Source organism: Molothrus aeneus, chromosome 20, assembly GCF_037042795.1.
Source record: "Molothrus aeneus isolate 106 chromosome 20, BPBGC_Maene_1.0, whole genome shotgun sequence".
Classification (NCBI taxonomy): Eukaryota; Metazoa; Chordata; class Aves; order Passeriformes; family Icteridae; genus Molothrus; species Molothrus aeneus.
The window spans coordinates 6937968-6948809 of record NC_089665.1 but is presented as its reverse complement, the minus strand read 5'-3'; the positions used below and the strand labels follow the sequence as shown (position 1 = coordinate 6948809).

Genomic DNA, 10842 nt, shown 5'->3' with positions numbered 1-10842 from the left:
ACCCCAGGGCCTCTCCTTCTTGGCGGGGGACACGTCCCTCCCTCTCTGCCAGTGTTTGCTCTCAATAAGGGACCGCGTTCCCCAGGCTCCCACCCTGCGGCCCCGGCAGCAGCCAGAGTGCCCGGGCTGAGCCAGCTTCCCTCCCCTGCTCCCTGCTCCTCCTCCTGCCCTAGATTCCCTCCCTGCCCTGCTCTGCAGGGGCTTGTCTGGACCCTGCACCCCATCCTGGGGCTGCGGGCACGAGCCTGTTGCATGGGACTTGTTCCAGAGGTTGGATTCCTCTCGTTATCACAAGGATGGTTCCAGAGGTTGGATCCTGCACCCTCATCACGGGGCTGTGGGCACACGCCTGTTGCACGAGGATGTTTCCCCCTCCCAGCCTGGCTCCAGCACGCAGCATCCCATGGCTCAGCTAGTGCTGGGAGCTCTGCCAGCTCCTGCTCCCAACCCCCCTTGGTGGCTGCTGCTGCATGGAAGGGGGGGCTCCCTCAGGGGCTCCCCAGCTCCCAGCACAGCTCCAAACTCACCTCCCTTCTTCCCTGCGGAGGCAGATCCTGCGGGATACCTCTCCCGGTGTTCCTGACCCCAAGGATGCTCCCCACCACCACGGGGACCACGCAGCACCCTCCCTCCCCTGCGATGGCCCAAAATAGCAGCACTCCAACAAGTGCTCTGGTTTTTAATGGCCTCTTTCTCCTGCCCAAGGGGGATGGAAATCACCTTCCTCTGCCCTCTGCCACAGCCCTGCCGCTCCGTGTGGGGCGGGTGCCGTGACACGTGGGGCGCTGGCACCGATTTATCTACCGGGAAATGTTTGGGGCTGTGCCTGCATGTCCTGGGTGCGTGGGTGGCTCGTGGGGAAGCAGTGACCTCTGCTCCCTTGCCCTGCCTTCCTCCCTGCCCTGTGACCCCGCGGGGTCGGGTACAGCCTCCCGAGGTGCTGTAATGGGGGGCAATGGGGGGCCCTGGGTGTGGGATGCAGGGAGATGTGCTCCCTTCCCTGGATTAGGGCCACGCAGGGTGGCTGAGCCTCCTTTTACGGCGGGATTCAGCACAGCGGGGCCCTGGCAGCTGTCCCTGTGGGCCGAGTGGGGACACTGGTATTGTCCCTGTGCCGGCTGCGGGTGGTTTTTTAGGGGGGTTGGTCTCCTGTGAGTGTCCCCACCCTGTCCTGGAGGGTCTGAGGCTCAGTGCTGCTGATTCCTGGGCACAGAGGTGGCCTAGATGGGGTATCCTGCACAGTAACAGTGACCCCAGCCAGGGGGTGGCACAAGGGGGTCCCGGGCCCAGGGGTGATGAAGGGAAAGTCTGTTTTTAGATAATAGTGGAAATAGGGGGCACAGCCTGGGGGTGGCATGGAGGGGTCGCTGTCCTTAGTTGGCAGTAGCAATAGGGGGGCACTGCAGGGTCCCCATCAGCAGCAGGGGGGTGGCAGAGGTCCCTGCCCATAACCAAGCAGGGGTGGTGGGACAGAGGGGTCTCTGGCAGCTGGAGATGGCACAGTGGAGTGCCTGCGTGGCATGAGGGGGCCTTCCCATGACAAGGGGTGACTCAGCTGTGTCCCTGTGCGGTGGCAGGGGGGGCACAGACGGGTCCCCATCACCAGGCAAGGCGTTGCAAGGGGGTGACACAGTGGGGTCCCCAGCCTGGGATTGTCACCAGGAGCGTGGGGGTTGTCGCCGGCGGGGGGGCACGACCCCGGTGAGGGGGGGGGCCGTAGCCGGCGGGGGGAGCGGGCGGTGGCGGGGGCGGGCCGGGGCGGGGCATGGGGCCGGTCCTGCCCGGTGCCGCCCCGCCGGTCACGTAGCTCTGCGGCACCGCAGCCACATTTACCGCGGGGCCAGAGCGCGCAGCCCGCAGTCCGTACTCGTCGCCGCCGCTCGACACGGTACGGGGGAGCCGCGGGTCGGGGAGAGCCGAGGGGCCGGGAGGAGATGCTGCGGGAACAGCCGGGGGATCCCGCCGGCGGGAGGCGGCAGCCCCGCCGAGCCTCCCGGGTGTTTCCGTGCGGCATCCCGGGGGTCGGTCCGCGCTGGGGGGCTCCAGGGCAGAGAGACCCCCGGGCATGGGGGTATTTAGGGTTTGGGGAGACCCAGGATACTCGTCCTGCGCTGGCGGAGCTCGAGTTCCTACGGTGCCGGCCGGGAGATGGGCGCCCCGGCTCCTGGGGGCATCACCGGCCCCGCGACGGCGCCAACCCTGGGGAATCCCCATCCTTGGAGTACCCCAAACTTTGGGTACCTCCATCCCCGGGCTGTGCCGCCCTGGGGCGGCTCCGTCCCCCATTCCCGGGCTATTTCCGTCCCCCCGGTATCCCTATCCCCGTGTTATCGTCATCGCCCGCGTAACCTCCCCGCGGGTTATTCCCGACGATGGAGTGAGTATCTCCGTCTCCGGAGTACCCCAAAGTCCGGGTAACTCCAGATTCAGGTAGAGCCTCCCTGGGGTTTCTCTTTCCTCTTTTCCCGGAGTATTTCCGCCCCCCCGGCACCCCCATCCCCGGCTGTTTCCGTTCCTCGCGGGGTATTCCCATCCCCAGGGTACCCCCATCCCGGTCCCCTCGTGTCCTGCGTGGGTCCCCGCGGAGCTGCGCTCCCTCAAGATGGCTGGGCTGGGGGCGGGCTGGCAGGCAGCAAAATGGCTGGGAGCTGCCCGGCATCCTCCACGATCCCTGCCACGAGGCTTATACAACGTGCCCTGGCCGGTGGGGTCGGGCTGGCAGCCCCGTGCGGGTCCCGGCTCCCCGGGGAAGGGGCTGTGTGTGGTTTCGGGGTGTCGCCGCGCTGGTGCGTGACTCAGTCCCCGTCCGCTCGCAGCCACCGCCACCATGACGCACCAACACCCCGCGCTGACGGCCGAGCAGAAGAAGGAGCTGTCGGACATCGCGCAGCGTATCGTGGCCCCGGGGAAGGGCATCCTGGCAGCCGATGAGTCCGTAGGTCAGTTTGGGGGGGGGGGAAATCTGTCCCGCCACCCCTTTTCCTCTTGCCGGATGGAGGCTGACGAGGGTGCTGGGTGCCTGCAGGGAGCATGGCCAAGCGCCTCAACCAGATTGGGGTGGAAAACACGGAGGAGAACCGCCGGCTGTACCGCCAGATCCTCTTCAGCGCCGACAGCCGGGTGAAGAAATGCATCGGGGGCGTCATCTTCTTCCACGAGACCATGTACCAGAAGGCTGATGATGGCACTCCCTTCGTCCAGATGATCAAGGACAAGGGCATCGTTGTGGGCATCAAGGTGTGGGGGGTGTCCTGGTGGGTTTGTGGGGTGCTGAGGCTGTTTGTGGGGTGCTGGTGAGGCTCAGCACTACCTTCCTCTCATTCCACAGGTGGACAAGGGTGTTGTGCCTCTGGCTGGGACCGACGGCGAGACCACCACGCAGGGTAAGTGTTGCAGGGGCTGTGGGGTGTGGAGCCAGGGGGTTTGGGGCTGGAGGGTTTGTGGCTGTGGGGCTGACGTGCTGCCCCCCCAGGTCTGGATGGGCTGTGGGAGCGCTGTGCCCAGTACAAGAAGGACGGGGCAGACTTTGCCAAGTGGCGCTGCGTGCTGAAGATCAGCGAGCACACTCCCTCTGCTCTTGCCATCATGGAGAACGCCAACGTCCTGGCCCGCTATGCCAGCATCTGCCAGCAGGTACGTGCCTGCTGCCATCCCCCCACAGGGTGGGCAGTGATGGGCAGGATGGTATTGACTTGTGTGGGCAGGTATTGCCCCACGGGGGTGGGCACACATCTGTGAGGCTCAGCAATGCGCCTGTGCAGTGCTGATGATCCCTGGGGATCATCCCCAGTGGCTGCACATAACCCCTGTTGGGTAACACCTCACGTGGGTGGACATGGGGCATTGCCCCGTGGCATGGGCATCACCCAGAGGGTCAGGTGTCAATCCATGGGGCCAGGTGTTGCTACGTGCACCTCACAAACCTGGACATTACCCCATAGGGCCCAGAACTGACCCTCCCAGCTTGGCTATCCCTCCATGGGGCTGGGCATCACCGCCAAGGGGGGGCCTTGAGCCTCGAGGCTGAGAATTGCTCTGCAGGTCTGAGCATTGTCCCACGTAGCCATGGGGCTGAAGGGTGCCCAGGGACATCACTGTGATGGCATCTGCTGTTGTGCTGTTTGCAGAACGGCATCGTGCCCATCGTGGAGCCGGAGATCCTGCCTGATGGTGACCACGATCTCAAGCGGTGCCAGTACGTGACGGAGAAGGTGAGTGGTGGGGTGGCAGCAGGGCGGGCACTGTGCTGTGCCGTGCCATGCCAGGGAGACTGCACGCTGCCTGTCCTCCCCAGGTGCTGGCAGCTGTCTACAAGGCACTGAGTGACCACCACATCTACCTGGAGGGGACCCTGCTGAAGCCCAACATGGTGACCCCTGGGCACTCCTGCCCCACCAAGTACAGCCCCGAGGAGATCGCCATGGCCACTGTCACTGCCCTGCGCCGCACCGTGCCCCCAGCTGTGCCAGGTACCAGCCCTGGCATGTGGCAGAGACCAGGAGAGCGATCCCCTGTGTCCCCTCCCGTGCCTTAACCCTGCTCTCTACAGGTGTCACCTTCCTGTCTGGGGGTCAGAGTGAGGAGGAGGCTTCCATCAACCTCAATGCCATCAACACGTGCCCGCTGGTGCGGCCATGGGCCCTCACCTTCTCCTACGGGCGGGCGCTGCAGGCGTCGGCGCTCAGCGCCTGGCGTGGGCAGAAGGACAACGCTGAAGCTGCCACCGAGGAGTTTGTCAAGCGTGCAGAGGTGATGGGGGTGGCCCTCTTGGGAGGGCAGTGCCAAGGGCTGGGGAGGTGGGGACACTGTGTGCCCATGGGAGGAGGGGTGGCTGAGGATTATGTCACACAGGCTGAGAGGAAACACCAAGGGCTGTGCCCCGTAGGATGCCAAGAACCCCACGGAACGGACGCGGTTCTGTCTCTGTGGGGGGACACTGAGAGCTGTGTTCCCAGAGGGGAATGAGGGGTGCCATGGGCCACATCCCCAGGCTCTGCTCCCCAGGTGTCCCCATGAGCTGGGGGACCCTGAACCATGGTCCCCATGGAAGGGACACAGTTCTGTCTCTATGGGGAACAGTGAGAGCTGTGTTCCCATAGGGGAATGATGGGTGCCTATGGCCACATCCTGGGCTTTGCTCCCCAGGTGTCCCCATGAGCTAGGGGACCCTGAAGGCTGTGTCCCCAGTGACTTGGGGACCTCGAGTGACACCCCAAGCGTGACCACTGACCTTTCCTTCCTCTGCAGGTGAACGGGCTGGCAGCGCTGGGCAAGTACGAGGGCAGCGGGGACAACTCGGGGGCCGCCGGGCAGTCCCTCTACGTGGCCAACCACGCCTACTGAGTCCCGGCCGGGCACCCCACCGGCCCCGGCCCCCGCCCCGGCCCCTCCCCGCCACCGCTCACACCCCGCTTCCACCCCAGCCACCCAGGGGAGCCGCCACGCGGGGAGGGGAAGGGGAGAGCGCCCCGCGGGATGTCCGCAGATGGAATGGGGGGTCCGGCTCAGCCGGGCTCTGGGGGGAGCCACCCGGGTGCCCCTTTGGCCGGGGGCTCCGGCCGGGCCGTGAGTGGAGGAGGGCAGGCCGCGTGGGGGGCAGGAGGGGAGGCCTGGGGGTGCCCCTGCCCTGCCGTAGCTTTGCAGTCCTGGTCGCTGCCGCCCTTGGGGCGCCTGTGTTGTGTTCGCCGTGTGCACCCCGTGTACCAAATAGCCTAACAACGAATAAATGGTAGAGACAGCGCTGTGCCGCCTCCTTCCTCGCCGCCGGGGCACCCGGGAGCTCTTGTCCCTCCCGCTCCGGGCATCACCGGCAGAGTGTTGTTCTCACTTACGCAATGAGCTGTGCTGGGTCTCAGCCCGTTCACACACGTCGTGAGGCTCCGTGAGCTTGGCGCGGGGTGGGTGGGCTCCGCCTAAAGGCGATGGGTCGGGTGAGGAGCTCCTGTCCCCTCTCTCCGTGTCCCCCGCCCGGTCCCGGTACTCGGCGCTGCTCCGGTGCCCAGCGGAGGCCACGCCACATGTCCCTCCGCGGCACTCGTAGAGGGCAAAGCTCACCGTCTCACGGCCGATACGTGCTCTGATTGGTTCCGCTCCCCGCCCGTCTGTGCCGCCGCGCGGCGCACGCCGCGCCCATTGGGAGCTTTAGGTATTCTGAGCTCTGATTGGCTGGGCTGGCACAGGCCAGGCCCCCGGCTGGGCCAGGAAGTGAAGATGGTGGCTGTGGCGGCGGCGGCGATGGCGGCGGATGAGGCAGGTACTGGCGGCCGTGGATGCTCGATGCTTGTTCGCTGTCTCCCGGCTCCCCGACCCCGCTCCCCGAGGAGCCGGGCTGGTGCTGAGCGCTGTCCCTGCAGAGCGGGCGCGGGGCCGTCGCGCCGCCTTGTCCTTCGCGACCATCGCCGTGGTGCTGGGACTGCCGCTGTGGTGGAAAACGACCGAAACCTACCGGGCTGCCCTGCCCTACGCGGACATCGATGGGCTCAGCCAGCAGCCGGTGAGCGCCGGGCGGGCCTGGGGGCGGCGGCTCTAGAGGCTCGGGAGCCCGGGCTGACGCTGGCCCTGTGCAGGTTCAGCTGGTGGTGCCCATGGCCGTGGTCTTCGCCCCGGGATCGGTGCCCGGGGACCTGCCGAGGCCGCTGCCCTTCAGGGACGTGCAGGAGATGGAGATTTCCGTGAACCGTGAGAGACTCCCTTGTCTGTCCCTGTTCCGTCTGCTCCTCACGGGTGGTCTCGTCCTTTCGTGGGGGACCTAGCCTGCCCGTGGCTTCACTCCCCGGCAGCCCGGAGCTCCCGGGACCCCGAGCCCCATTCACCAGCATCACCCTGCCCTGAGCCGGCAGTGCAGGGAGCAGGGGTGGGACAATGAGGTCCCAGGATGCTGCAGGGAAGGAACCAGCCCCCATCCTGGGGATGGGGCTGATGGAGCCCTCGGAGGGTGGGATGTGTCTGGCTGGTGTGGGGCTGTCTCACGAGCAGTGTAGTGCTACATCCCATAATGGCTCGTCCCACTGGCACGCAAAGGACCTCGTGCTGTGTGTCCCCCTGGGGTTGTCCTTTGTCCCTATGAGCACCAGGCTCCTGTGGGGGGCCTGGGATCACAGCAGGTTCACTCAGGTTTTCTGCCCCACAGTGAGAACCAGCGTCACGTCCCGCTATGAGATGCGCTATCGCAGCACCACAGCTCAGGAGGAGGCAGCACTGGCTGCAGCGACTGCACGAGGTACTGGAGCAGTGAATTGCTGGGGAGCTCCTTTTCCTGAGGCTGGCACAGCAGAGAAAACACTTTGCTTTGTGTCAGAGCGAGACAGGGATTGGAGTGAAATTCCCAACCCTGCCAGTGCTTCCATCTTCCCCAGAGGCTGACGCTGCTCTGTACCCGCTGCAGGACACCACCTTGGGCTCTCTGACCATGTACGTGGTCCCTGAAACCTCCTCTCTCCTGCCTCAGGTAGGGAGCAGCACCCTGTGTGTGACTGTGTTCACAGGGGTCTCAGGTTGAGGGAACAGATGAGGATCTGACTCCATGTTTCAGAAGGCTTGATTTATTATTTTATGATATATATGACATTAAAACTATGCTAAAAGAATAGAAGAAAGGATTTCCTCAGAAGACTAGCTAAGAATAGAATAAGAAAGAATGATAACAAAGGCTCGTGGCTTGGACTCTCTGTCCGAGCTAGCTGACTGTGATTGGCCACTAAGTAGAAACAACCAACATGGACCAATCACAGATGCACCTGTTGCATTCCACAGCAGCAGATAACCATTGGTTACATTCTGTTCCTGAGGCCTCTCGGCTTCTCAGGAGGAAAAATCCTAAGGAAAGGATTTTTCATAAAAGATATCTGTGACACCTTGTGGTGCCAGCCTTTGCATACTTCACCCCTGGGAGGTGGCACATGTCACAGGTGGCTGTCACAGGTGGCACCGTGCTGCTCTCAGGGCTCTGCTCGCATCCCCAGGGCATCAGTGTCTACGTTGGGAAGCACCGCAGCGCCCTGGTGAGGGCTGGGGGTGGCCTGGCTGCCCTGCAGGCCCGGCTGAGGGAGGTGACACAGCTGATGTCCTTCACGGCCACCTCCATCGCCGCCGCCCTCTCGGACCGCGTGCCCGACGGGCAGCTGGGCCCCGACGCACGGCGCAACCTGAAATCCAGCCTGGGTATGGATCCATCCCTGCTCCCTGGGCTGGGAAACCCTCTGCTCCTGGGGAAGGTGTTCTCAGGCCTCAGGAAACCCTCTGCTCCTGGGGAAGGTGTTCCTAGGCCTCAGGAAACCCTCTGCTCCTGGGGAAGATGCCATTCCTGCTCTACTTGTGGCATCCCTGGATGGCTTCTGGGCTAACAGACCCCTTTGCTTGTAGCAGTTCTGGGCCAGGGCTGAGCTGTGATTGCTCTGTTGGTGTCACCCCACACTGGGGTGGCCCAGGGAGGAGGGGACAGGCCCTGCTGCTCATGGGAGCTCTGTCACAGCCTCGGTGGCTCACAGGCTGCGGGTCCTTGCAGGATATGAGATCACCTTCAGCCTGCTGAACCCTGACCCCAAGTCCCACTCTGTGGACTGGGACATTGAGGGGGCTGTGAACCGCTTTGTGAAGCCCGTCCTGGACAAACTGAGCTTGGTGGCCAACTTTTCTGTGGATTCACAGGTGAGGGCTGGGGGGGATGGTGAGGAAAGCCCAGCCCTGACCTCCCTGGGGTGCACTTCTCTGCCAGGACCATGTCCCTTGTGTGCCTGCAGATCCTGTACTACGCTGTCCTAGGAGTGACACCACGCTATGACAAGGAGTCCTCCAGCTTCCTCCTGAGTGCTCACAGCCTCCCACACGTCATCAACCCCGTGGAGGCCCGGCTGGGTGAGCACTGTGCTCGTGGCTCACTGGGATCTGTCTCATGGCTCCTTTTCCCCCAGCCCATGTGAGAGCTGCTTGAGTAGCTGTGAAGGAGGAGCTGGGCTGTGGGCTGCTCTTGCTGTCCCTGCCAGCCACAAGAGTTCTGTGACTCTGTCCCACTGCAGGCTCCAGTGCTGCCTCACTCTACCCCGTGCTGAACTTCCTGCTCTATGTGCCAGAGCGCTCCCACTCCCCTCTGTACATCCAGGACAAGGATGGAGCCCCAGTGAGCACCAACGCCTTCCACAGCCCTCGCTGGGGTGGCATCATGGTATGGGAACCACAGGGGTGCTGGCAGTGCTGGGACAAGGTGGTAGCTCCCCGTTCCCAGCTGCTGGCCCTGAGGCCCTGGCTATGTCTCATTAACATGCATTCCCACAGGTTTACAATGTGGAAGCCCCTGCTTCTCCTCAAACCTCCCTCCCTCTGCATGTGGATGTGGACATGGCACGAGTGATGGAGGTTTTCCTGGCCCAGCTCCGGTGAGGATGTGCTCTTCCCTCCCCAGGCCTCTGTGGAGATCAGTGGGGTCAGAACAGGCTGTACCCAAACAGCTTGTTCACTCCTCCCTCTGTGGGCTCTGAGGGTGGCTCTTTGTGGCCTTCAAGGTGCTGGCTACTGGCCATTAGTGCTCTATGGCCAGGGATGCTGGCACATCTCCCATTTCCTCAGATAGGAGGCTTGGCTTATGCCACACATCCAGGAGACAGTGAGGCAGGATTGGGACTAAACACAGCAGGGAAGAAGAGCAGGGAGCTCAGCATGGGAATGAAGCCCTTCTGATGTGGGCTGAGACCATCCCTTCTACTCCCAGGTTACTCTTTGGGCTGTCTCGGGAAGAGGTGCCCCCTGAGTTCCTGCTGGAAAGCCCAGGGAATGAGGGGCTGACTGACTGGGAGCTGGACCACCTGCTGTGGGCCCACACGGTGGAGAACATCGCCACCGTGTCCACCACGCTGACCTCGCTGGCCCAGCTCCTGGACAAGATTGGCAACATTGTCATCAAGGATGATGTTGCCTCTGAGGTAGGGCTGGGGAGCAGAGGGGGCTGAGTGTCCCTGTTGCCCTCCCTGGCCAGGGACTGACCCTTGGTGTTGTTCCCACACAGGTGTACCGGGCAGTGGCCTCTGTGCAGAGCGCTGTGACGGAGCTGTCCCTGGGCCACCTGCTCGCAGCTTTCCAGGCCAGCAAGGAGGCTGTCACCTGCTCAGAGAGGGCCTTCTTTGACCCATCTCTCCTCCATCTCCTCTACTTCCCTGACGACCAGAAATTTGCCATCTACATCCCGCTCTTCCTGCCCATGGCTGTCCCAATTCTCCTGTCCCTGGCCAAGATTGTCCGGGAGACCAGGCTGCGTAAGAAGGAGCCCACCAAGATGGACTGAGCGATGGTGCCCTGCCTTGGGGCTGTCCCAGACTCATGGCCCAGAAAGGCACCCCAAGGTCCAGGCCTGGCTGCTTGGCTTGGGTGTGCCAGGGCCAGGATGCAGGATTGGCAAGAGAGGCTGTTTTGGGAAGTGGGAAGGGGTCTCAATTTGGGTGCTGAGCCCTCCACAGAGGTGCTGCAGCACCCACAGAGGCTGAGAGGGGAGGGAGGGTGCTGCCTTTGTGCACCCCCAGCCTGGTGCTGTATTCAGAAGAAGCTGCTGTGTAAATAAAGAACCCCCTGTTCTTTGGGGGGCGCTGATGTGGGGCTGTGTGAACCTCCTTTAGCCTTCTGGGGGGTACCTATTGCCCTGCCTTCCCCTGGTCCCGCTTCCTGTCCCCATTCCATTGCTTTATGGGTCTGGCTTCTGTCTTATGGATATTTAGCCAAAAATACTTGGTTGGGGAGGGAGGACAGTTCCTGGAATCCCTCCCTTCCATGGGTGCAGAGCCCCCGGGGGCAGCCCGGCATCCAGCTCCTGCACCGTGTGTCGGTCTGGGGATGGTTGAGGCGGCTGTCCCTGTGCTC

The 10842-nt window shown here is 63.5% G+C and overlaps 2 protein-coding genes across 2 annotated transcripts; both read left to right on the top strand.

Annotated features, from left to right (window-relative positions):
- The first annotated feature begins 1778 nt into the window (after positions 1 to 1778).
- Positions 1779 to 5738, top strand: ALDOC (aldolase, fructose-bisphosphate C). The gene is made up of 9 exons (XM_066563579.1): positions 1779 to 1888; positions 2817 to 2939; positions 3026 to 3237; positions 3329 to 3383; positions 3473 to 3633; positions 4128 to 4211; positions 4295 to 4469; positions 4550 to 4749; positions 5248 to 5738. The coding sequence occupies exons 2-9, from the start codon at positions 2828 to 2830 to the stop codon at positions 5341 to 5343; spliced, it is 1095 nt and encodes a 364-aa protein (XP_066419676.1). The 5' UTR covers positions 1779 to 1888; positions 2817 to 2827; the 3' UTR covers positions 5344 to 5738.
- A 425-nt stretch (positions 5739 to 6163) lies between these two features.
- On the top strand, positions 6164 to 10575 carry PIGS (phosphatidylinositol glycan anchor biosynthesis class S). Its single transcript, XM_066563391.1, has 12 exons — positions 6164 to 6253; positions 6354 to 6493; positions 6567 to 6678; positions 7130 to 7219; positions 7356 to 7447; positions 7962 to 8160; positions 8504 to 8646; positions 8739 to 8853; positions 9015 to 9160; positions 9271 to 9371; positions 9704 to 9914; positions 9998 to 10575. Exons 1-12 carry the CDS (start codon positions 6211 to 6213, stop codon positions 10271 to 10273), a joined length of 1668 nt encoding a protein of 555 aa, XP_066419488.1. The 5' UTR covers positions 6164 to 6210; the 3' UTR covers positions 10274 to 10575.
- Positions 10576 to 10842: the final 267 nt, after the last annotated feature.